At 46.1% G+C, this 27,843-nt stretch overlaps 1 protein-coding gene across 2 annotated transcripts in view; it reads left to right on the plus strand.

Annotated features, from left to right (window-relative positions):
* Positions 1-27,843, plus strand: part of CLCN7 (chloride voltage-gated channel 7) — a 273,461-nt gene that overhangs the window by 90,202 nt on the left and 155,416 nt on the right. For both annotated transcript variants that reach the window (XM_069210446.1, XM_069210445.1), the window contains 2 exons: positions 14,862-14,971; positions 23,764-23,844. In XM_069210446.1, the coding sequence (XP_069066547.1) occupies positions 14,862-14,971; positions 23,764-23,844 (191 nt within the window). The remainder of the gene's footprint in view (positions 1-14,861; positions 14,972-23,763; positions 23,845-27,843) is intronic.

The raw sequence follows: 27,843 nt of genomic DNA on the forward strand, positions 1-27,843 counted from the left end.
AGGAGTTCACAACACTAATGGCTCTAACACAAGCAAATGCGAGACTCGTTACACTGCAAATGCTTGTTTTCCTACGTTCAACAATATTGCACAGCAGGCATGCAGCTGTACAACATGGCTAAGTAAACATTCACAAATCTAAATAGGTGTACTATTTTGTTTTCCAGTGTTTCCAATCCAACATGGTTAAAAGTACAAAAAAAAGAATCTCTATGACCCAGCCAACATTGGCTGAGTCATAGCACCCTTTCCACTGAGTTATGAAAGCTGCTCTCATTAACCCCTTGCAGCCAGGCCCTTCCCCCCCTCAGGTGCCAAGCTTTTTTTTGGGCTATTTGGGGCAGTTCGCGCTTAGGCTCTCATAACTTTTTGTCCACATAAGCTACCCACGGCAAATTTGCGTCCTTTTTTTTTTTCCCCCAACATCCTATGGATTCTAAAGATACCCAGAGTTTGTGAGTTCCCCCGGAGTAGACCACGATATTAGCCAAAATACAGCAACGTTTTTTTTTTTTTTTTTTTTTTTAAAAGGGCTGAAGAAGAAAGCCTGTATCCTCCCCCGCCCCCGAAAATGCCATCAACAAAGGGTTTGTGGTGCTAAAATCACCATATTCCCAGCTTTCAGGAAGTGGCAGACTGGAATCCGAAAACCATATTTTTCAACACAATTTTGGGATTTTACTGGGACATACACCATTTTTACTATTTTGTTCTGCTTTTAGCCTCCTTCCAGTTAGTGACAGAAATGGGTGTGAAACCAATGCTGGATCCCGGACAGCTAAACATTTCTGAAAAGTAGACAAACTTCTGAATTCAGCGAGGGGTCTTTTGTGTAGATCCTACCAGGTTTTCCTACAGAAAACAGCTGAAATAAAAATATATTGAAATTGCGGTGAAAAAAACAGCCACTTCTTGTCACGTTTTACTCTAACTTTTTCCTGCGATGTCAGATTTTCAAAGGCAATATACTGTTACGTTTGCTGGACTCTTCTGTTTGCAGGGATACATAGGGCTTGTAGGTTCATCAAGATCCCTAGGTACCCAGAGCCAGTAAATGAGCTGCACCTTGCAGTGGGTTTTCATTGTATACCGGGTATACAGCAATTCATTTGGTGAAATATAAAGAGTGAAAAGTAGGTATCCAGGAAACCTTTGTATTTCCAAAATGGGCACAAGATAAGGTGTTGAGAAGCAGTAGTCATTTGTACGTTTATGAATTCCGGGGTCCCCATGCTAGCATTGGAATTACAGGGCATTTCTCAAATAAACGTCTTTTTAACACACTGTCTTACATTTGGAAGGAAAACATGTATACAAAGGTTAGGGGCAATATCACTTGTTCTGCTATTCTGTGTTCCCCCAAGTCTCCCGATAAAAATGGTACCTCACTTGCGTGGGTAGGCCTAATGCTCACGACAGGAAACACAACATGGACACATCACATTTTTACATTGAAATCTGACATGTTTTTTGCAAAGTGCCTAGCTTTAGATTTTGCCCTCTAGCTCAGCAGACACCTACTGAAACCTACGCATTTTTTAAAACTAGACACCTAGGGGAATCCAGGATGGGGTGACTTGTGGGGCTCTCAACAGGTTCTTTTACCCAGAATCCTTTGCAAACCTCAAAATTTGGCTAAAAAAACACCTTTTCCTCACATTTTGGTGACAGAAAGTTCTGGAATCTGAGAGGAGCCACAAATTTCCTTCCACCCAGGGTTCCCCCAAGTCTCCCATTAAAAATGGTACCTCACTTGTGTGGGTAGGCCTAGTGCCTGCAACAGGAAACACAACATGGACACATCACATTTTTACATTGAAATCGGATGTGATTTTTGGAAAGTGTCTAGCTGTGGATTTTGGCCTCTAGCTCAGCCGGCACCTAGGGAAACCTACCAAACCTGTGTATTTTTTTTTTAAACTAGACACCTAGGAGAATCCAGGATGGGGTGACTTGTGGGTCCCTCACCAGGTTCTGTTACCCAGAATCCTTAGCAAACCTCTACATTTGGCAAAACAAAACCCACTTTTTCCTCACATTTCGATGCTGCAAAGTTCTGGAATCTGAGGGGAGCCACAAACTTCCTTCCACTCAGCATTCCCGCAGGTCTCCTGATAAAAATGGTACCTCACTTGTGTGAGTAGGCCTAGTGCCCGCGACAGGAAGTGCCCCCAAAACACCAAAACACTATATGGACACATCAAAATTATCAAATACAAACCTACCTGGTTTTCTGAAAACTAGACACCCAAGGCCCACGGCGGGCAGAACAACTTTGCCCCAATTTATATGGGGTTGGGGGCGTGGCGGTGGAAGGGGAAGCAATTCCCCTCCCATCCCTTCCCTGGATTTGGGAGGCTCATGGGAGGAGCGCTAGCGCTCCCCCCCCCCCCCCCCCCCCATGAGCCGGGTGCAGGATGTAACGGTTACGTCCTGAGCACCCGAGCGGTGCTGCCCAGCACCTAACCGTTACATCCCAGGCACCCAAGGGGTTAAAGTCCCCTGCCATTTAAGTTGTATTTATCCTCTATTTATTGCTCTCTCTAAAGCACATTACAACCTTCTGTAGGTGTGTCACCATGACCCAGGTGGGATGTATTACTGGCTGTGGGAAGAGTGCCTCCGGCAGCCTGAGCATCATGGAGGCAACCTATTGTATATTCCCTGGGCACAAGTGAATTCCTTTGAGGCTTACAGATGGCTGACATCACCAAGTTCTTAGAGTAGTTTCTAACCTGGTTCTAATTCTGCCTTTCCATCCTTCAGAGCTGCCAATACAGTGCAGCAAATGTCAGCGAAATCTGGAGCTTGGAGCTGCTCGAGCCAGCAGGACTTTTAGCATAGATTGAAGTATGATGGTCAATATGATAATTGCACTTTGTTTGTCGACAGGCTTTAGCTCAGGTTGAGTTTGTGCTATATAAAAAAGTCCAGAAAAAGAAGAAATAGTACCTCGATCACAGCTGTAGCAGCGACATACACTAAGATGAAATAATGTGTACTTGGTCCATGCGCCACAGAAAGAAAAAGTGATCCTCACACGCTACTGCATTAGAAGGCAGCAAAGAGTAAGAGTGGTAATGATGCCAGAAAATGGTAAGCAATGGGTGGGCTAAAGGCCCCTTTTTAGATTTTTTTTATTTATTTTTTTTTTAACATTTCTTTAGACACAGTATGTTGCCAAGTGACAAAACATGCTCACTACCTGCAGGCTCATTCTTAAAACAGTAGGCATTCCTCAAATAAGAATGCAAGGGCTAGGTCTGCTGTCCCTCACGAGCTTCCATCATTGCATTCGGTGGGATACGTTACAGCGCAAAAATCTCTTCTCAGTGCAATCTCATCTGCAATGTGACTCGAAATCAGTATTTTGGACCATACTTCCGCAGCAGTGTTGCCAAGCTTGATGCACTGGCAGCCATGTAGAACCATTCTTAGGAACCCTTATCAGTTGCTCCATGTGCGATCAAGCAGTATTAAAGAATGAACATTCGGTTCCATTAATTCATTCAGATTATCTCAGACTGTCAGAGAAGTTTGAATACTAGAGAATTATCAGCTAAAGAGTATTGTAGAAAAATGCCTCTTTTTGTATGTTCATCCTCATTTCTTTGTACTGATCAAGCTGGGTGTTTCCAGCGGTGACCTATCCTTTGGGGCTGAGGGGCTACGCCCCCCACCTTAGACACTCTTCTTGAGGGGCAAAGGTCAGCCTGACAGACGCTCTTCACTTTCACTTCATGCAGCCAGGAGCTAGACATGCTCTATTTGTGCAGGCTAGCGCTTGCCTGAGCTGAACTTTGCTGAGCTGAAGAAGTCACAGCCCTGTGGGCGTGACCTCTTCAGCCTAGCAAAGGTGCCTTAAGGCCCTCCTCCTCATGACGAGGGGGAACATCACCGATTGCTTTGGACCTGAGGCCTATTAACACTCTATCCTGAAGCACCCAGGACCGAATGTCAATCATTGACACCTTGTCACAGAGTGAGGTGGGGTCAGCAGTCTCACTGACTCCACCCCCACTCTGTGACAAGTTGGGACTGCTGCCTTCCCTCATTGGCAGACCATAGGTTAGCTAGTGAGGGAATGCAGCAGTGCCCAACCCTCTTGGGACCTCCGAGGCACAGTTGAAGGTAAGTGAGTGTGTATGTGTTTTTTTTTTTTTTTTTTAAGTGTTTGGTGCGTGTGTGTACGTTTGAATATTTGATAAGGAGTGTTGTGAATGGATGTGTGTGCGCATGTGTGATTGAATGGATGAATGAGTGCGTGTGTGCCTGTGTGGTCCCGCCCACCCCCTCCCTCCTCAAATTAACAGCCACTCTGGGTGTTTGATTCTGCATTGTGACCCTGCTCACCAGGCACCCCTGCCTGTAGTCTAAACCCAAACATATGTAAAAATTGGCTGAACTCTTAATTAGCAATTTAAACGAATCTATAAGTTCCTAGTAAATGATACGGAGTGTACCCAGGGCCTATAGCTAAATGTCTCTAGTGGACTGCCGCAGCCATTGTGGCATCTACTTCAGTGAAACATAACTGCAAGCCTAACACTGTAGCCTGTCTATGCAGTTTTAAAACTGTTAATATGACCTGTCAAATAAAAGGTCTCCGTGCTCCAACAATATGACTAAGTCAGGACTTAGAACTCTTCACCAGGCAGACTCTCCGCAGGTATCCAGCCAGTGAGCGATCTTCCTCAGCCATAGTTTTGTCATTTGTCCTGCTCAAGGTGTTTCTAATCCGACAACTGTCTTGCCTCATTGAGTCTTTCTTGACTACAGACAAGTGCCTTCCCCTGCTGAGGATTTTTGACTCCCATTTGAGAGACTAAATTCAAAGGTAAAACTTCAGGCCGGGTCGCACCTGTTTTCTGTATCTGGTCGCTGTCAGCCTTAAGTCATGCCAGGGTCCTGGTTGAGTGCTACCAAATGACCACGATTGGTGCTTAATTTTTGTTTGGTGCTACGTTTCTTTAAAAAATTTAAATTCATGTCTCCAGACCCACTTATTAGATTTTTGTTGTTTTGGTGTCATTTATTTCATTAAATTGTCCCCTATTTGTATAAATTGGAGTGCGATTTTTATTGTCTTGTTTTTTAACATTTTAACTGTTTTGATACTTCTAAATGCTTTACACAATTTTGTAACTTAAGCCTGCCTGCTCTGTGCCATAGACACCTGGGGTTGAACTCGCATTTAATTTACAGAAACCTTACCTGAACTTAACTTATTACTCCTATCCACCCAAACTAATAATGCTCTTTCTCACATGTATCGTAGGTTAATTCTTATTTTTAGGGAAATTCTGATGCTACTATTTTGAGGTGAAACCCCCAAACCTGGTCGGCGTATACCTGCTTTTCATAGTATGATCTACCACTTTGAGGGTAAAATTATGTTCGGTGGCATGTGTAGCTGCAGATACACATGCTGTGCATAGTCCGCCGTCTGGTGTTGGGTCGGAGTGTTACAAGTTGTTTTTCTTCGAAGAAGTCTTTTCGAGTCACGAGACCGAGGGACTCCTCCTCCTTTGTTTCCATTGCGCATGGGCGTCGACTCCATCTTAGATTGTTTTTTTCCGCCATCGGGTTCGGACGTGTTCCTTTTCGCTCCGGGTTTCGGGACGGAAAGATAGTCAGAACTTCGGAAAACTACGTCGGTATTGTTTCGTTCGGTATCGGGTTAGATAGAATCGACACCGAATCGTGAAGAGCTCCGGTAGCCCTTTGGGGTAACTTCGACCCCCGTCGGGGCCTGGTCGGCCCGACCGCGTGTAACATCGACACCGATGGAACGGACCCCGTTCCGATTCTGTCCTAAATGCCATAGTAAATATCCATATACAGACCAACATTTGGTCTGTAACTTGTGCCTGTCGCCCGAGCACAAGGAAGAAACGTGTGAGGCCTGTCGTGCGTTTCGGTCCCGAAAGACGCTCCATGACCGAAGAGCCAGAAGGTTGCAAATGGCGTCCACGCCGACAGGACAACGAGGGTTCGAGGAACAAGGAGAAGAAGAGGAAGCCTTCTCCATCCTTGAATCGGACTCGGAGGAGTTCGACGTCGAAGAAACCGTGAGTAAGACGTCGAAACAAGCACCACACGGGAAAACAGAAAAGGCCCAGGGGACGCCACTGCCAACAGGCCATGGCTCAACCCATAAAATAGGTGACCGTCCATCGGCACCGAAAAAGGGCGAACCGGTGCCGAGATCGTCCGACTCGGGTCGAGACACAGGCACGCAGCAATCTCGGGACCGAGAAAGTGCTGCCGAAAAGGGTCGACGCCGAGACAGCGGAACCGAAGCTGCTCGACGCAGAGACAGCGGCACCGAGGATGATCGACGCCGAGAAGGCTCGACTACAGAAAAGAGAAAATTCTCCTCGGAGCCGAAAACAAGCAAAGACACAGTTTCGGTGCCAAAACGCCCAGCAACCGAACCGACTGCCAGCTCGTATTCAGAGGAACAATCACTGTCCTCTCAAATGCGCAAACACAGATTTGACGAAGAGTTACAAACCACTGACGTAGACCACACCCAGAAGCGGATCTTCATACAGAGTGGGACAGGGAAGATCAGCACTCTTCCCCCAATCAGGAGGAAAAGGAGACTCGAGTTCCAAACACAAGAACAAACACCACAAGCAAAAGTGGTGAAGAAAGTAACTCCACCACCCTCTCCTCCACCTGTAACTCATACATCACCGGCACAAACTCCGTCACATTCACCAGCTCATACCACCATGAGCCAAGATGACCAGGACGCTTGGGACCTATACGACGCCCCAGTATCAGACAATAGTCCTGAGTCGTACCCTACTAAGCCCTCACCACCTGAGGACAGCACAGCGTATGCACAGGTGGTAGCTAGGGCAGCAGAGTTCCATAACGTGTCGTTACACTCAGAACCTGTCGAGGATGACTTCCTTTTCAACACCCTCTCCTCCACCCATAGCACCTATCAAAGCCTGCCTATGCTCCCGGGAATGCTAAGGCACGCAAAACAGATCTTTAAAGAACCTGTCAAAAGCAGAGCGATAACTCCACGGGTGGAGAAAAAATATAAAGCACCGCCCACGGACCCTGCTTTTATCACATCACAACTGCCACCAGATTCAGTTGTAGTAGGGGCAGCTCGCAAGAGAGCCAACTCGCACACATCAGGCGCGCCCCACCTCCGGACAAAGAGAGCCGCAAGTTCGACGCAGCTGGAAAAAGGGTTGCTGTACAAGCTGCAAACCAGTGGCGCATCGCGAACTCTCAGGCGCTCCTAGCGCGATATGACAGAGCCCATTGGGATGAGATGCAGCATCTCATCGAGCATCTACCCAAAGAATTACAGAAACGGGCAAAACAAGTAGTTGAGGAGGGACAAAATATCTCTAATAACCAAATACGCTCCTCTATGGATGCAGCGGATACAGCTGCAAGAACAATAAATACCGCGGTAACCATAAGAAGGCACGCATGGTTGCGCACATCCGGGTTTAAACCCGAGATACAACAGGCAGTGCTCAATATGCCGTTCAACGAACAACAATTGTTTGGACCCGATGTGGACACGACAATTGAGAAATTGAAAAAGGACACTGACACGGCCAAGGCCATGGGCGCACTCTATTCCTCACAGGGCAGAGGCACTTTTGGCACATTTCGCAGAGCACCCTTCAGAGGGGGGTTTCGGGGTCAAGCCACACAAGCCAGCACCTCACAATCAACACTGTCTACCTACCAGGGACAGTACCAAAGGGGAGGCTTTCGGGGCCAGTACAGAGGGGGACAATTCCCTAGAAACCGGGGAAAATTTCAAGGTCCCAAAATCCCTACAACCAAACAGTGACTCACATGTCACTCAACCCCTTCACACAACACCAGTGGGGGGAAGACTAAGCCAATTTTACAAAGCTTGGGAGGAGATAACAACAGACACTTGGGTCTTAGCAATTATCCAACATGGTTATTGCATAGAATTTCTCCAAATCCCTCCAAATGTCCCACCAAAAACACAAAACATGTCAAAACAGCATTTAGACCTTCTCGAATTAGAAGTTCAGGCATTACTGCAAAAGGACGCAATAGAACTTGTACCACGTACACAAAGGAACACAGGAGTTTACTCACTGTACTTTCTAATACCAAAAAAAGACAAAACACTGAGACCAATCTTAGATCTCAGAACACTAAACATCTACATCAAATCGGAACACTTTCACATGGTCACGCTACAAGACGTATTACCACTGCTAAAACAACAAGACTATATGACAACCTTAGATCTAAAGGACGCGTATTTCCACATACCGATACATCCCTCACACAGGAAATACCTAAGGTTCGTATTCAAGGGAATACATTACCAATTCAAAGTGTTGCCGTTCGGTATAACGACCGCACCAAGAGTATTTACAAAATGCCTAGCAGTAGTAGCTGCACATATCAGAAGGCAGCAAATACACGTGTTCCCCTACCTAGACGATTGGCTAATCAAAACCAACTCCCTAACAAAGTGTTCACACCACACAGAGTATGTCATACAAACCCTCTACAAACTCGGTTTCTCCATCAACTATGCAAAATCACACATTCTGCCGTGCAAAACACAGCAATACTTAGGAGCGACAATCAACACAACAAAGGGGATAGCCACTCCAAGTCCACAAAGGGTTCAACATTTTTACAAGGTTATACAAGCCATGTATCCAACACAAAAAATACATGCAAAGATGGTATTAAAACTCCTAGGCATGATGTCTTCATGCATAGCCATTGTCCCAAACGCAAGACTGCACATGAGGCCCTTACAACAGTGCCTAGCATCGCAATGGTCACAGGCACAGGGTCACCTTCTAGATCTGGTGTTGATAAACCGCCAAACATACATCTCGCTTCTATGGTGGAACAGTATAAATCTAAACAAAGGGCGGCCTTTCCAAGACCCAGTGCCACAATACGTGATAACAGATGCTTCCATGACAGGGTGGGGAGCACACCTCAATCAACACAGCATCCAAGGACAATGGGACGTACATCAAACAAAGCTGCATATAAATCACCTCAAATTGTTAGCAGTATTCCTAGCGTTGAAAGCATTTCAACCCATCATAACCCACAAATACATTCTTGTCAAAACAGACAACATGACAACAATGTATTATCTAAACAAACAGGGGGGAACACACTCGACACAGCTGTGCCTCCTGGCACGAAAGATATGGCAATGGGCAATTCACAACCACATTCGCCTAATAGCACAGTTTATTCCAGGGATCCAGAATCAACTAGCAGACAACCTCTCTCGAGATCACCAACAAGTCCACGAATGGGAGATTCACCCCCAAATTCTAAACACTTACTTCCACATTTGGGGAACACCTCAAATAGACCTATTTGCAACAAAGGAGAACGCAAAATGCCAAAACTTCGCATCCAGGTACCCACACAGGCAGTCTCAAGGCAATGCTCTATGGATGAATTGGTCAGGGATATTTGCATACGCTTTTCCCGCTCTCCCTCTCCTTCCATATCTAGTAAACAAATTGAGTCAAAACAAACTCAAACTCATTCTAATAGCACCAACATGGGCAAGACAACCCTGGTACACAACACTACTAGACATGTCAGTAGTACCCCATGTCAAGCTACCCAACAGGCCAGATCTGCTAACACAACACAAACAACAGATCAGGCATCCAAACCCAGCATCGCTGAATCTAGCAATCTGGCTCCTGAAATCCTAGAATTCGGACATTTAAACCTCACCCAAGAATGTATGGAGGTCATAAAACAGGCTAGAAGGCCATCCACTAGACACTGCTATGCAAGTAAATGGAAAAGGTTTGTTTGCTACTGCCATAGTAATCAAGTTCAACCATTACATGCATCTCCAAAGGATGTAGTAGGATACTTACTACATTTGCAGAAATCAAATCTGGCCTTCTCTTCCATAAAGATACACCTCGCGGCAATTTCTGCATACCTGCAGCTTACCCATTCAACTTCACTATTTAGGATACCTGTCATTAAAGCGTTTATGGAAGGCCTAAAAAGAATTATACCACCAAGAACACCACCTGTTCCTTCATGGAACCTCAACATCGTCTTAACAAGACTCATGGGTCCACCTTTCGAACCCATGCATTCTTGCGAAATGCAATTCTTAACGTGGAAGGTTGCATTTCTCGTTGCCATTACATCTCTAAGAAGAGTAAGCGAAATTCAAGCGTTTACTATACAGGAACCTTTTATTCAAATACACAAAAATAAGGTAGTTCTAAGAACTAATCCTAAATTTTTACCAAAAGTTATTTCACCGTTCCACTTAAATCAAACAGTAGAACTACCAGTGTTCTTTCCACAGCCAGACTCAGTAGCTGAAAGGGCACTACATACATTAGACATCAGAAGAGCACTAATGTACTACATTGACAGAACAAAACTAATTAGGAAAACAAAACAACTGTTTATTGCATTTCAAAAACCTCATACAGGAAACCCAGTATCAAAACAGGGTATAGCCAGATGGATAGTTAAGTGTATCCAAACCTGCTACCTTAAAGCAAAGAGAGAGCTGCCCATTACACCAAAGGCACACTCAACCAGAAAGAAAGGCGCTACCATGGCCTTCCTAGGAAATATTCCAATGAACGAAATATGTAAGGCAGCCACATGGTCTACGCCTCACACATTTACTAAGCACTACTGTGTAGACGTGCTATCTGCACAACAAGCCACAGTAGGTCAAGCCGTACTAAGAACTTTATTTCAAACTACTTCCACTCCTACAGGCTGAGCCACCGCTTTTGGGGAGATAACTGCTTACTAGTCTATGCACAGCATGTGTATCTGCAGCTACACATGCCACCGAACTGAAAATGTCACTTACCCAGTGTACATCTGTTCGTGGCATTAGTCGCTGCAGATTCACATGCGTCCACCCGCCTCCCCGGGAGCCTGTAGCCGTTTGGAAGTAATCTTCAACATTTGTACATTTGTAAATATATTACTTAAACTTTATTTTGTACATACTTATTCATTCCATTGCATGGGCACTATTACTAACATACACAACTCCTACCTCACCCTCTGTGGGGAAAACAATCTAAGATTGAGTCGACGCCCATGCGCAATGGAAACAAAGGAGGAGGAGTCCCTCGGTCTCGTGACTCGAAAAGACTTCTTCGAAGAAAAACAACTTGTAACACTCCGACCCAACACCAGACGGCGGACTATGCACAGCATGTGAATCTGCAGCGACTAATGCCACGAACAGATGCACACTGGGTAAGTGACATTTTAATTTCATACTCTCTATGGGCCATCTTGTGCCTTTCAGTTCCTTAGCTACGCATGTGATCACACCATCACTGACTGTGATGGCTAGTCCTGGTTCACCGTTCTATCCCTGGCATGAATTATCAAGAGATTGTCCTTGGTCTGGCATTTATTGCCATTGTGCTCTTTCCTGAATTCAAGAATGAGGAAATAAACCTCTAGGAAATCGCAAAAAAGTGTCATCAAGTAGCTTATAAAAACATAAATTATTGTTTTGAAAGATTGGACAAGCCAGTAATTTGGGAACAGATCATGGTTTAACACCATTCACCATATTCCTGGCTGCCACATTTGTCCCACATTCAAGTAATGGGTTTTTCTATCACTTTTTTTCTAATATTCATATTTTGTGTAAGCCCAGAGGATAGTGCCCTACTGCAGTGTTCAGTGCATTTAAAGCCATGGCAGGTTTTTGCATAGTGTTTGTCCCAATACGTGCTGTCCTGTGTTTCTTGAGACTGATTTTCTTCATTCGTGGCTTCATTTTCTTACTCACTTTGCTTAAATTACAATAAAGGGTGAAGATACAGTTCTCCCTTTTAGTAATTACGATCAGAAGTAAATTCGCTTTACTGCACATCTTCATGATAGTAGAAGCAGTATCAGTTTTATATCAATGCAAAATCTTTGACGTTGCCCCAAAGTAGTATTAGATGGTGTTTAGTATCCTCACCGCGATCTGCTTACAACTGTTTTTATTGATCACCAGGCCCAATTCAGCATTAGCTGGCAAAATGTGAGTTGATTATTAGCGTAATCTGTAGAGTTGGCTTAGAGCACACCCTTCCTTAATAAGCTTCTCTGCTATTTGTGTGTGTCAGAAAATATGCCAACCTTTTCGCTGAATCAAACTTTAGATTTGTAAAGATCCAAATTAATATGATAGTTCTGAGGGTACTTCCTTCATCTAGAGCCATCTCACAATCTAATGTATTGTCTTGTTTGTTAGTTACTGTGTCACAAGTATGGAATGCAGGCATCTAAATGATCTTTCGCCGGGGGAGAATGGTGCCATTCGGTAATACGTATGCTTGTGTAGAGACTAATGGCTTCTCAAGTAAATGGCAAGGCCTCATGGAGTCACTTATTCAAGAGTGGGCTGAGCACGATGAATGCCTGTAAGACCACCAAAACTGCAGTGGTCACAAAGTGGACGGTAATCAGTGCACTCCTCCGCTTCCTCGTTCTTCCTCCACTGTTTCTGATGGACAGTGGATGACATGAAGAATCCTCTGAGCCACTTAAGCACAATCTAGCAGTGCATCTCTAATGGTGGGTGTAAGCTTTGGAGCTACGAGGTGGACTGAGTAAAAGAGCAGTGTGCTTCTGAACTGTGCTTGAGGAGAGTAACGAAACCTATTGCGCAATGTGTTGATTCATAGCAATGGCCTAGACCGGTGGCATGAGCAGTAGACACAGGTGACTCCCAAAGTAAACCACGTGGCCCGGCACCAAGGAAATGGGTGGGTCACTGTGTGAAAAGAGCGCGGTCTGGCTAGATGAGAAAGAAGGTCAGCCCTGACCAAGGGAAGATCAGAACATCGGCACGCCATGGCTAGGATGAGAACAGTCTATTTTGCTCGTCTCCAGTAAAATGGCATTAGAATTTGAGAAATATAATTGCCCTATTTTTTGATTAGGAAGATTACTGATTTAAGAGAGGAAAAAAGTTTGCCGTTGGATTTAAAAATGAGCCAATCACTGCTTGATGATGACTGAATTTAAGAGCAGGGAAAGGTTTGTTAGGGCGGCCTTATGGTGAAACCGTGAAAACACCTTGCAGAGCCTTTATTGAGGCACGACAAACCCGTATGAGCACTATATAACTATTGTTGAAGACTTTTAAAAGGTCAGTTTACTTTTTGTAAAAATAAAATTCTGTTTATCTTTCCTTACCTTTTAACTTTGTGTTTTTGTTAGTGTTTTCACAATTGGTCTGTCCTCTGTTTCAAAGATGATCTCAACAACAGAAAGAGGAAGCGACATGAGACGAGGATCGGAAGTAAAGTAATCTGCAGATATTTTACAGGTGCAAAAGTACAAAGCAACTTGTTAAATTGTGATAGTGGTTTTAATTAAAGGAAAACACCATTTACTTTTCAACTCTGTTTTCACCACTTTGCTGTGAAAAGGATGTAGCAGTCTAATCGCATTCTGCAAAGTGCTCAAATTGCTGTGAGGAGTTGAAGGGGAAGATAATAGTGAATAAAGCAGGAGGAAGCTGTCATGTTTGTACTTGAATGCCACTAAACCGCACCCTAAGCCTTTTCATAATGCTACAAAGAACAGTAGCCTCTGATGTGCTATGGATTTTAGGCCTTCCAATTCTGCAGATGGCCTTTTCTGTGGAGAATGCAACCTGGGGTGTGTGGGGGTAAATAGTCCTTTAAGACAGCCTGCAGAGAACTATTGCTTTGTTACATGGATGGAGAAGAGTGATGCAGTGAACAATTGGACTGCACTCCTGGGAAGACAATATTTCCAAAATACTCTCAGATCTAAGGGCTAGATGTATAAAAACTAGTTTCACAAAAAGTGGTCCCAAATTGACGTTTTGAGAATCCATTGAGATTTTGCAAACTGACTTATGTATTAATGTGTTTCGCAATCTGACCAGAAGGCAGGTTGCAAATTGTGAGATACCCCAAATGGTGAACGTTACATACTGCATTTGGTGGGCCTAGCAGGCAAAATTGTGGCCTGCTAGGTTCAATAGAGCACCTGACTGTGACAGCTTTCAAAATACATCTTCTTAATGTAGCCGGTTTCCTTTAAAGGGGACATGCTGCATCTATCTATCTATCTATCTATCTATCCTTCTATCTATCCTTCTATCTATCCTTCTTTCTTTCTTTCTTTCTTTCTTTCTTTCTTTCTTTCTTTCTTTCTTTCTTTCTTTCTTTCTTTCTTTCTTTCTTTCTTTCTTTCTTTCTTTCTTTCTTTCTTTCTCCAAATGGCCCCTGTCTGGGCTCGCTCCATTGAGTCCGTGCTCGTGTCAGGGACGGGCCAGCCCTGTAAATAATTCTCCATCAAATGACACAAAGTATTACACGGCACACACCGGAATCCTTGTGTTGGATGTTTATTCTAACAGAAACGAGTAACCCAAACACCACCAACACGTTTCAACCACCAAGGTCTTGATCACAACCTTGGTGGTTGAAACGCCTTTGACACCGGACTCCACTTACACTGCTGACTCGCTGAGCTGAAAACTCTCTAAGGTGGAGCAGGTCTTGGGACTCGAACGTCTTTGAAGAAAAACAAGTTGCAAATGTCAGGACTCAGCACTAGGTGGCAGGAGTATGCAGAACATGTGAATCTACATCACTAGACGCTATGAACAGATGATCTGATGGTTACAAGCTAAGTAACATTTTCATTATGAAATGTTGTTTTTTACTTGTATTTTCATGCGCTGTTGCTATCTTGTAAGCCTTCCCTTATTGTATTTTGTTGAAAGCATGTCTAGGAAATGGTAATTGTTTTTCTTCTTCCATTCTTCTGTGAGCTTCCTTAATGAACATGTCTAGATATTGATAAATTCACTGACTCGGGGGGACTGTCTTTTTCTCTGCTGCTGTGGGCAACCCTGAACTCTGCATTTGTCATCATTGGCTCTATGATTGTCGCCTACATTGAGGTAAGGAGCAAAAATAGAATGTTGATTATTATGTGCTTAAATAGCACTTTCTTTCAAGCTGTGATGTATATGCCTAAAGCAATTCTGGCTTTTATAGGCACAAAGGAAGCAACTAAGACTGTCCAAGACTGCTAATATAGTTGAATGTTTGTAAACTGGGTTCTTGCTAGTTTTCACTGTAACCTGAACCATGCCCAATTAAGTCTGATGATATCACAAGTCTAGAAGTGCAACTTATTATTACAGTATACAAGCAAAACGCCACAGTTATAACTTGCATTCAACTGTGAATAAGACTCAACATCTATGCGTCTATTAATCTGAAAACAGACCCTCTATTTCTTAGAGCTATTAAACCCATGGAATAGAATGTTCTTATCTTTACTGTAACCTTCAACTTCTTTCACTTAACCTAACTCTTTCCCTGATCCTACCGTGAACCCTGACTATCACCTTTATGCTATCTACATCCCTAAATGGAACCCTTACACTGACTGTTTCCCCAGCACCATCCCAACCCTAATCCTGACCGACAAAGTTGAAAACTTTACCTCTCCCTGGTTTTTATTGTTAGCTCTTTTCAACTTTTCTTTTTCAAATGTAAAGAATGTCATTTGCTCTAACTTTGATCACCTTTCTTATTGTATTTGTTTTTTCTTCATTTTCACATAATTCCCAGAACTAGTACTTCTGTTACATAATCTGGGGAAAAGGTGCCAGGGCCGCTAGTGCTTTACAGAGAACAAATGTGCAGGGCAAAGACTCAAGGTAGAATTTGATAAGTGCAGTTTGCTAATTCAACTCCATTTCAATCTCCTGGGCATATTTATAAGACAAATGCCACTGTTCTTGTTTCTTTGCCCTGAACAATATGTATAGTCTTTCTACTGCAGACACTGATGGGACTGGAGGGTGTCTGTCTTCTTTCACGCTTGTCTAGCTCTGGATTTCAGACACCCACAACAGCGTCTTAGATGGTGAATAAAGTATTGAACGTATTCTCCATTTGTATCTTGACTGCTTTCAAGCTTGCCAGCAGTTTTCCTGGTGACCCACCCCCATCTTCTAGCCATAGGGTGTGTAGCTTTTATGACAGTTGTAAAACATTCACTGCATGTGTGAGAGATGATATGTAAACAGACAATATGGCACAAATGTAATTTGACCTAAGAGTTCTTGTGTGTAAATGATTCTGGCCACAGATCTGACTGGATGCTTTTGTCTCCACCTTACAGTGTGACTACTTACTATATGCCCCAACCCCCATAGTCTTGTTTAGGCATACATCTTTGACCCCTTTCTGCGTCTATGCATTTCATACACTTGCTGTTCAGACAGGTCAATTTACATCACCAAACTGTGTTTGCTTCTGATCATGGAAGCCTGCTATGGGTAACCATAGCTCTTACTGTATGTGTAGTAGCACCCAGTCTTTTCTCAGTGGTGAACTGAGATAGGGTGACAGAGATTAGTTGTAGAATTGGAGAAATACAATAACTGAAATGATTTTATGATTAATCTGTCTAAGGTGATTGTATTGGTATTTGAAAAGGGCAAGAAGCTAAACATCTTTGCAAATTAGCAAAACATTTGAAGAGCCTTAAGTTATTGTTGCTGATTATCTGGTTTAGAGAAAGAGTTAACTGTTGACATGACTGGCCCCCATTATGGATTAAGGCAACCAGACTTGCCTGTGTCTTTAGTTCTTTGTACTGAAAACGTTCAGGCCTTACTGAAGACACAATAATGCAAGTTGGGCAAGATAGATTTTTACTCGCACTTTCTGATGGATACACCTACCTGTGGATTCCTCACCTAAAGAATTTTCCCCCACGTGCCAGCTTCGACGGAAATTTTTCTTCTAGCTCTGCACGTCGACAATGACGTCACAATTGCACGACTCCATGCGATGCCATATGATGTCATCCAGGCAATAAGAAGCCCTCGTCGACGTGCAGACGTCAGTTCCCTTTTTTCTGTGCCTTCGAGTAATGGTTTTTCTTTGAGGCTAACAAGGAGCTACAGTTTCACTTCTGTGTTACTTTTCTCAGCCGAGAAAATCTGGTTTTAAACCTTGTAACCAGTGTGGGGGTCGGATGTCGTTCACGGACCCCCATGAACATTTTTTATGGTGCCTTAGTTCCGACCATGAGGTCGAGTCATGCGGCTCATGCCAATGGATGAATCCTAAGGCCCTTAAAGAACGAGAGGCAAAATTATTTCTAGCCCGCTCAAAGAAGAGGGAGAGGTGTCATCGCAGAGAGTCTTCTTCGCGATCTTCAAAGACTCATCGACGTCATGGGGACTCACGGCGTCGTCACGAATCACGGCGCCGATCGAGCAGGGACCGATCCCGGTCTCTGTCAGCTCGGCGCCGGCCGACGTGGGAGATTAGCCTGCGTCTCCTCTGTCGGTGTTTGAAGTCGAGCCCCATCAGGAGCCGACAGCTTCTCCGGAGCAGGAGATGCCTGGTTCATCATCGGCTTCTCCTCCGGCGCCGTTTCCTCAGACTTATCCGGCTTTCCCGGTGCCAGGTATGGATCCCGCGGCATTTTTAAATGCAATGTTTAACATCTTTGCCACCATGGCGCCTGGTGGAGGGCATGCGGGTCCGTCAGGTCCTTTGGCCTTTAATTTGGGTGCTCCAGCTCCTCACAAGCCGACACCCTTTATGCCCTTTCTTCCTTCTGAAGCCGCTTCGGCGCCGATGCCCTTGGCGTCGCCCAGAAGGCCTGTGACGCCGGCGACGTCTGCTGTCCCGGCGCCGATGGATTCACCACGGATCCAGTCTACTGTGAAGTTGCCTGTGGCGCCGGAGGGATTCCAGGAGCGGCGCCGACGAAGATCTTTGGCGTCGGCCGACGCCTTATCGACGCCAGGGCTCGAATCCAGACTCCGATCCAGGAGATTGGCTTTACGGCTCCTGGAGGAAGAGGAGTATAGCAAGACAGCATTTGCAGGAAGGTGAGATCATGGAGCCTTCGGGAGACCTACAAGGCTTGGACACCGCAAGTGGCCTGGACACTTCCCCTGAATGGGATCTGGCTTCCCCACGGGAGTATACGGAGGAGGCTGATTCATTTCATGCTGTAGTGAGGAAGGCTGCAGACTTTTTTAGACCTTCCTCTTCCTGCTGCAGAGGTGAAAACAAACCTGACTGAAAGTGCTGCATCCAGCGTCGGCAGTGGCGGAGCCTCTCTTGCCTTTCAATGAGGCTCTTTTGGACCCCATTACAGATATCTGGAACAAGCCAGTGACTTCGGCAGCTGTCAACAGGGCGGTAGCGAGACGCTATCGTGTGGCTCCAGGTGATCCGGACTTTCTCACCAAGCATCCAACTCCGGAGAGTTTGGTTGTTCGGGCGTCGTGCTCCTCCCGTTCAGCTCCTGGTTCGTTCCCCGGGGCCCCTGCAGACAGGGAGTCTACGAAAATGGACCCGGCAGCAAAAAAGGCCTTTTCTTCTTGCAGCATGGCCTTAAAGTCTACCAATGCAACTTGCATTTTGGGACGTTATATTCATGCCCTTATGGAGGAGGCTAAGGCTCACCCTAGTTTGCCACAGGAGGTGTTGCACCTATTGTCGGACTCTCAGGCGGCGGCGACCCAGGTGATTCAATCTGGGCTGGACACCTCGGATTCAGTGGCAAGATTTATGGGCACATCCATAGCGACGAGGCAGCAGGCTTGGCTGTGTTCATCTGGTTTCTCCCTGGATGTACAGACTACTCTCCTGGACCTGCCATTTGACGGAGATAAACTCTCTGGAGCAAAAGCCGATTCTGCTCTTGAACGCTTTAAAGAGAGTAGAGCCACGGCGAGGTTGTTGGAACTTCAGGCAGCCACTTCCTCTACTTTTAGATCTTTTAGAAAATTTAGAGGTTTTGGTCGTAGTACCTCCTTTCGTGCCAGGCTCCATGCGGCAGGGCAGCAACCTACAGGAACCCTACCTTACAGATCCTTCAGGGGCAGGGGTAGAATACGAACTAGAGGGGCCACCCAGCAGCATTCTGCCCCTTCCTCTTCCTCGGGGTGGGGGCAGCAAGGAAAGCAGCCTTAGTCCTCCACCACTCCCTGCTCGCATGTCTCCGGTAGGGGGGAGACTTGCCCGCTTTCTTCCCATGTGGGAGTCCATAACATCAGACTCCTGGGTCATCGACATCGTGAAGAAGGGGTAAGCTCTTCCCTTTCGGGAATTCCCTCCTCCCTTCCCTCCCCATCCCTCCTTCTGTTCGGACGACATCTGTTATTGCAACAGGAGGTAATGTCCATTTTGTTGAAAGGGGCAGTAGAGTTGGTTCCAAAGCAGGAGAGGGGTCAGGGCTGCTATTCAAGGTACTTCCTGATCCCCAAGAAGGATGGTCGGTTACGTCCAATCTTGGACCTGAGGATTTTGAATTGGTTCCCCAAGCAGGAAAAGTTCAAAATGCTGACCCTGTCACAGGTTCTTTTGGCGCTGAACGAAGGAGATTGGATGGTGTCTGTAGATTTGCAGGATGCGACTTCCATATTCCGATCCTCAAGTCGCACAGGAAGTATCTCCGTTTTGTGGTGGGGTCGCCGCACTATCAGTTTGCGGTCCTTCCGTTTGGTCTTACTTCGGCACCTCGAGTCTTCACAAAGGTGATGGTGGTGGTTGCAGCAGAGCTCAGAAGAAGGGGGATAGTGGTATTTCCTTATCTGGACGATTGGTTGATCAAAGCCAAATCTCCGGAGCTCTTGCGACGTCACCTGCAGTCGACAACTCAGTTGTTATTCGACCTGGGATTCTCAGTCAATGTGCCCAAATCTCACCTGGAGCCCTGTCAACGCCTCCTGTTCATAGGGGCAGTACTGAACACAACATTGAATCGGGCCTTTCCTCCACCCCAGCGGGTTCAGGACATTCAGGCGTTGATTCCAATGTTTCTAAATGGAGCAGTAGTTCCAGTCCTCAAGGTCCTTCGTCTGCTCGGTCTGTTCGCTTCTTGCATTCTGCTGGTCACTCATGCACGCTGGCACATGAGGGCTCTTCAGTAGTGGGTCCGCAGGCAGTGGTTTCAACACAGGAGATCTCGAGGATTCGATCAGGATCTCCTGAGACACTGCAGCGGATCTTCAATGGTGGGCAACGGATAGCAACCTGTTGCAAGGAAGGCCGTTCTCGATGCCTCCGCCAGTGGCCACAGTTGTGACGGATGCTTCCACTCTAGGGTGGGGAGCTCATCTGGGGGATCTGGAGATCAAAGGCCTTTGGTCTCCAGTGGGACAGAGGTTTCACATCAATCTGTTGGAATTGTGGGTGATACGTCTGGCCCTCAAGGCCTTCCTCCCTTCCCTTTGCGGTTAGTCAGTTCAGGTCCTGACGGACAACACTACTGTGATGTGGTATATAAACAAGCAGGGAGGAGTGGGGTCGTATCTTCTCTGCAGGGAAGCTCTTCGACTCTGGTCCTGGCTTATGGACCACGAGATTTGCTTGGTAGCAAATCATTTGGCCGGAGTTCTGAACGTACGTGCGGACCTTCTCAGTCGGCGCATCTCGATCGATCACAAGTGGCGTCTTCATCCGGATCTGGTTCTTTACATCTTCCAGATGTTGGGATACCCGCAGATAGATCTGTTTGCCACTCAGGAGAACACGCACTGCCCGTCTATTTGCAGCCTCCAGTATCCAGTGCAAGGAGCTTTAGGGGACGCTTTTCAGATTCCCTGGAAGGGTCAGTTGCTTTACGCGTTTCCCCCATACCCTTGATTCCTAGAGTTCTGAGGAAGATCTGCCAAGACCGGGCCCAAGTCATCTTAATAGCCCCGGATTGGCCAAAAAGGGTGTGGTATTCAGACCACCTCTAACTCTCTCTGTGCCCGCCGCTCAGTCTCCCTTACAGGGCAGACCTCCTCTCGCTGTTGCAGGGGCAGATTCTACACCCCCACCTCCAGAGCCTGCACCTTCATGCCTGGAGATTGAACAGGGCAATCTGAGTGCCTTTTCTCTCCCGCCGGAAGTGGTGGATGTTATTTTATCGGCCAGGTGACACTCCACCAAATCAATCTATGCAAGTAGGTGGGCCAGATTTGTCGGTTGGTGTGGAGAGAACCAAATTAATTCCTTGAAGGCTCACTTGTCTGACGTATTGTTATTTGCTCTTTCCTTGGCACAGAAGGGTTGTGCAGTTGCCACAGTTAAGGGCTATTTATCAGCACTGTCGACTTTTCTGTGCTGCCCAGATCAGCCCTCTCTGTTTAAGTCACCTTTGGCATTGAGGTTCATTAAGGGGGTCTCACTAATAAGTTTCCGCCCACTCCGTTTGTTACGCCACAGTGGGATCTTAATTTAGTATTGACATTTCTAATGGGATTGCCATTTGAGCCGATGCACTCTTGTTCCTTACCTTTACTAGTTTTAAAGACTGTGTTTCTAGTGGCCATAACATCGGCCAGAAGAGTGAGTGAGCTCCAGGCTCTTAGTGTAGAGTCTCCATACCTTTCCTTTTTTAGAGACAAAGTGGTGTTAAGGACCAAGGCGGCTTTCCTCCCGAAGGTTGTTACACCCTTTCACTTGGGGCAGTCTATTACTCTCTCTTCCTTTTACCCTCCGCCTCATCCATCCAAAGAGGAAGAGAGGCTTCACCGGTTGGATCCACGAAGAGCATTGAGCTTCTTTGTTGACAGGACGAGGGAGTTCAGGCAAGACGATCAGCTCTTCGTTGGATACGTGGGGAAGAGGAGAGGCAGAGCAGTCCACAAGAGAACGCTGTCCAGGTGGGTCATTCTCTGTATCAAACTTTGTTATTCCTTAGCAAAGAAAGAACCACCTGTGGGGTTTCGAGCTCATTCCACCAGGGCTAAGGCTGCTTCATCGGCCTTGGCTAGGGGTGTTCCTGTGGTTGACATCTGCAAGGTGGCAACTTGGGCATCCCTCCATACTTTTGACAAACATTATTGTTTGGATTCTGAGGTCAGGAGGAATGGCCATTTTGCACGTTCAGTGCTGCAGGATTTCTTGGTTTGACCATTCAGGCACCCGCCTCCGGAGGTGATACTGCTTTGGGACTCTATTCTTTAGGTGAGGAATCCACAGATAGGTGTATCCATCAGAAGAACAAGTTACTTATCTTCGGTAACGCCTTTTCTGGTGGATACATTAACTACCTCTTTGTATATAATAATGGCATGTATATAATGATGACATGTATATATGTATTTCTTTCTCTATATGGTATATTTTGAAGGAAACATGTTTGAACTTGGCTATGTGTATATGTTTCCATATGAGGGTGTTGTTGCCATTAGTTTCGTTTTATTTTATTGTAATAAATGTTGCGGTTTAACTTTACTTGATGTGATTATATTTCTCTTCAAGGTCAATGTTCACCTGTTTGCCTCAAAGGCACTTACAAAATGGTGATAACTGACGTCTGCACGTCGACGAGGGCTTCTTATTGCCTGGATGACGTCATATGGTGTCGCGTGAAGTCGTGCAATTGTGACGTCATCGTCGACGTGCAGAGCTAGAAGAAAAATTACCGTCTAAGCTGCCGCGTGGGGGAAAATTCTTTAGGTGAGGAATCCACAGGTAGTTAATGTATTCACCAGAAAAGGCGTTACCAAAGGTAAGTAACTTGTTCTTTGGGTTTATGAAAGAGAGAAATACTTTGACCATGTTTCTGCTCCTTTTGGACGCTCACAAGCAGATTAAAGATGCATCAGCTGAACACAAAGATTCAGCCTGCTTTCTGACCTTAAGTAGAGAGGGAGAATTACCCCAAGCTGTGGTTTCTGTCTGATTGTAGATGTTTGACCCATTCTTGGAAACTTCTGGTCTTCTGTCACTAGTTTGAGCTACATGTCTCTAATTGACCTATATCATTGCCGAGATGGTCATGGTCCTGATGAAATTCCACTGACCCTTTTTGACCTCATTACAGCGTCACAGTATTCCCCTGCTTTTTTTAACCCTACACACTGGAGATGGGAGTAAAGTCATTAGTCTAGCAGTAAGTAATTTTAGTTATTGTCCTTCCCCTATGTTCCCTAAGTTAAGACATCTCCTGCAAGAGACACACCATATAGATATCAAGCGCTCCCCTGGTTACCATTGAAGTGGCCTACATTGGTGATCATTCCAACCAATGTGAGGAGGAGCCTGATGATGACGCATGCCACCGCGTCTTATGAAATAAAGGTTTTCTTCATCTTACATCAAACAGGAATAGAAAAGAAATAGGAGGGTTTCCTTCCATATCTTTTCATGTTTTTTGTAATTTATGCTATATGTATGGACAGTACAGCAACATGTTTGTTCTTGGGCCAGCCATGTTTGACTTTAGTATAAAACGGTGGTGATGTTCAGGGAGACTTTAAAAATAAAAATGTATTCATTTGAACATATAAACTACGGAGTTTGTCATGAATACAGTTGTTTTTTTTAGATTCTGTGTTGGTTTGTGTGAATATTCTAATAACTTTATTATACAAGGATTTGCAATTTTAAGTAATTGACAGTTAAACAAAAGTAATTGAATTGGTCACTGGCAGTTTTGCTGCTGCTTTTGAAGAGATCGAGCTGATGTTAAAGCAACGTTGAAGAATGGTTATCTCTGCAAACAATAACTCCAAATGCTGCCTAGCTCATGCTGGAGCTATGCATTCTGTATCCAAGATATACCAATGGACAGTGAGCAGTGAGATGTTGAGGTCCTGTTCGCTACACGAGTAATAGATGCATTTTAAAAATTAAATGATATGAGAATGATATGTCTTTTTCTCAAAGGTGATTGGATACTTAAGGTCCCAATATTTGATTCCCTCCTCAGCCTGTTGCAGCTGGTAGTGGAATTCCACAGATTAAATGCTTTCTTAATGGGGTGAAGATCCCCCATGTGGTGCGGCTGAAGGTAAGCAATTCCCTGCACTCACATATTACTATGTGTTGTTTTTATTGTATCATTTACATGGGGCTCAGTAGAGGCTTGATGCATCAGTGGCAGGGCACTAACGAAACTTAAGGATGGAGTGATCGGGGGGGGGGGATGGGTATATGCGCAGAGTCATGCAGGGAGGGATGGATGGTGGTTGAGTGGATGGATGGTGGTGGAGTGGATGGATGGTGGTGGAGTGGATGGATGGTGGTGGAGTGGATGGATGGTGGTGGAGTGGATGGATGGTGGTGGAGTGGATGGATGGGGGTGGAGTGGATGGATGGATGGGGGTGGGGTGATGGGTGGATGGGTGGATGGGGGTGGGGTGATGGGTGGATGGGGGTGGGGTGATGGGTGGTGGAGGGATGAGTGGATGGAGTGATGGGGAATAGAGTGATTAGGAATAGAGTGATGAAGGGATGGGATGGGGGGAGACATGGGGGATAGATGGTGGATAGATAGATGGAGGGATGGGGGATGTGGTGGATGGGGGATGGGATGGAGAGGTGGAGGGATGGAGGGGTGTTGGATGGGATGAGTGGGTGGAGGGATGGGAAGGGGGAGGGATGGGATGGCTGGATCGGTGGAGGGATAGATAGATAGATGGAGTGATGGAGGGATAGATAGAGGGATAGAGGGAGGGATAGATAGAGGGAGGGATGGATGGAGGAAGTGATGGAGTGATGAAGGGTGGGATGGAGGGTGGCAGGGATAGATAGATTGAGGGATGGATGGAGGGAGTGAGTGATTGAGTGATGGAGGGTTGGAGGGAGGGATGCAGTGAAAGATGGATGGAGGGAGGGTGGGATCGAGGGATTGATGGAGTGAGTGATGGAGTGTTGGAGGGATGGATGGAGGGATAGAGCGATGGAGGGGAGGAGGGAGGGAGGGATGGATAGAGATGGAGGAATGGATGGAGGGATGGATGGATGGATAGCTAGCTAGATGGATAGATGGAGGGAGAGAGGGAGAGAGATGGATAGATGGAGGGAGAGAGAGAGATGGATGGATGGATGGATGGATGGATGGAGGGAGATAGATATATATAGATAGATGGATGGAGGGATAGATAGATAGATGGAGGGATAGATAGATAGATGGAGGGATAGATAGATGGAGGGATAGATAGATAAATAGATGGAGGGATAGATAGATAAATAGATGGAGAGATAGATAGATAGATAGATAGATAGATGGAGGGAGGGATGGAGGGATAGATAGATGGAGGGAGGGATGGAGGGATAGATGGGTAGATGGGTAGATGGATGGATGGATGGATGGATGGATGGATGGATAGATGGATGGATGGAGGGAGATAGAGAAATAGATAGATGGAGGAATAGATGGATGGATAGATGAATGGATAGATAGAGGGAGAGATGGATGGATGGAGGGATCAATGGGTGGAGGGGTGGATTGAGTGGTAGATGCGTAGATAGAGGGACGGATGGATGGATGGATGGATGGAGAGAGGGATTGAGGAATAGATGGAGGGAGAGATAGATGGAGGGAGAGATAGATGGAGGGAGAGATAGATGGAGGGAGAGATAGATGGAGGGAGAGATAGATGGAGGGAGAGATCGATGGATGAAGGGATAGAGAGAGAGATGGAGGGAGAAATAGATGGAAGGATGGATAGATAGAGGGGTGGATGCATAGATAGAGGCAGGGAGGGATGGAGGGAGGGATAGCTAGATAGAGGGAGAGAGATAGAGGGAAAGATGGATGGATGAAGGGATAGATGGATGAAGGGATAGATGGATGAAGGGATAGATGGAGGGAGAGATAGATGGAGGAAGGGATAGATAATTGGAGGAAAGGATAGAGAGATGGATCGATGGATGCAGTGATGGATGGGAGGGGTGGATGCATAGATAGAGGGATGGATGAAGGGATGGATAAATGGAGAGATAGACGGAGGACGGGATGGATAGAGGGAGAGATTGATAGAGGGAGAGATTGATAGAGGGAGAGATTGATAGAGGGAGAGATAGAGGGAGATAGAGGGATAGAGAGAGGGAGAGATAGAGGGATAGAGAGATAGAGGGAGAGATGGATGGAGAGAGATGGATGGATGGAGGGATCAATGGCGGGATCAATGGCTAGAGGGGTGGATGCATAGAGGGAGGAAGAGCTAGATGGATGGATGGATGAAGGGATAGGTAGAGGGAGAGATAGATGGGGAAGGGATAGAGGGAGGGATAGATAGATAGATGGTGGGAGGGATTGATGGATGAGGTGATCGATGGATGGAGGGGTGGATGCGTAGAAGGAGGGATGGAGGGATAGATCGATGGAGGGATAGATCGATGGAGGGATAGATCGATGGAGGGATAGATCGATGGAGGGATAGATCGATGGAGGGAGAGATGGATCGATGGAGGAAGAGATGGAGGGATGGATGGATAGAGTAAGTGATGGAGTGTTGAATGCAGTGTGGGATGGGTGAAGGGATTGAAGGGTGGAGGGATGGGTGAAGGGATCGGTGGAGGTATTGATTGAGTGGAGGGATGCTTGGCGGGATGGGTGGATTGATGGATGAAGGGATGTATGTATGTATGGATGGAGGGTTGGATGGTTGGGATGGATGGAGGGTTGGATGCATGGCGGGAGGGATAGGGATAGATAGATAGATCGATGGATGGGATGGAGGGATACATGGATGGATTGGATGGAGGGATACATACATGGATGGATGGATTGGATGGAGGGAGACAGGGATACATGGATGGATGGATGGAGACAGGGATACATACATGGATGGATGGATAGAGACTGGGATACATGGATGGAGGGAGGGAGGGAGGGAGGGAGGGAGGGAGGGAGGGAGGGATGGATGGATGGATGGAGGGAGGGAGCAAGGGATGGATGGAGCAAGGTATGGAGGGAGGGATGGATGGATGGATGGACGGAGGATAGATAGATAGATAGATAGATGGATAGATAGGAGTTATGAGGGAGCGATGGAGTGATGGATGGATGGATCGATAGATGGAGGGAGGGATAAATGGATAGATAGATGGAGGGATGGAGGGATAGATAAATGGAGGGATGGAGGGGTAGATAGATAGATAGATAGATGGAGAGATGGAGAGATGGAGAGATGGAGAGATGGAGAGATGGATGGAGGGATGGAGGGATGGATGGAGGGATGGATGGAGGGATGGATGGAGGGATGGAGGGATGGATGGAGGGAGGGATGGAGGGAGGGATGGATGGAGGGATGGATAGAGTGATGGATAGAGTGATGGAGTGTTGAATGCAGGGAGAGATGGGTGAAGGGATGGGTGGAGATTTTGATTGGGTGAAGGGATGCTTGGCGGGTTGGATGGCTGGATGGGATGGCTGGATGGGATGGGTGGATATATAGATGGGATGGATGGAGAGATAGATGGGATGGATGGAGAGATAGATGGGATGGATGGAGGGATAGATGGGATGGATGGAGGGATAGATGGGATGGATGGATGGAGGGATAGATGGGATGGATGGATGGATGGAGGGATAGATGGGATGGATGGATGGATGGAGGGATAGATGGGATGGATGGAGGGATAGATGGGATGGATGGAGGGATAGATGGGATGGATGGATAGAATGGATGGAGGGATGGAGGGATGGATAGAGGGATGGATGGATAGAATAGATAGATAGATAGATGGGATGGATGGAGGGATGGATAGATTAGATAGATAGATGGGATGGATGGAGGGATAGATAGATAGATGGGATGGATGGAGAGATAGATAGATAGATGGGATGGTTGGATGGAGGGATAGATAGATGGGATGGTTGGATGGAGGGATAGCTGGATGGGATGGAGGGATGGATGGGATGGGATGGAGGGATGGATGGGATGGGATGGAGGGATGGATGGAAGGGAGGGATGGATGGAAGGGAGGGATGGATGGAAGGGATGGATGGATGGGAGGGAGGGATGGGAGGGAGGGATGGATGGATGGATGGATGGGAGGG

The sequence above is a fragment of the Pleurodeles waltl genome, chromosome 10 (assembly GCF_031143425.1).
Source record: "Pleurodeles waltl isolate 20211129_DDA chromosome 10, aPleWal1.hap1.20221129, whole genome shotgun sequence".
NCBI classification, from domain to species: domain Eukaryota; kingdom Metazoa; phylum Chordata; class Amphibia; order Caudata; family Salamandridae; genus Pleurodeles; species Pleurodeles waltl.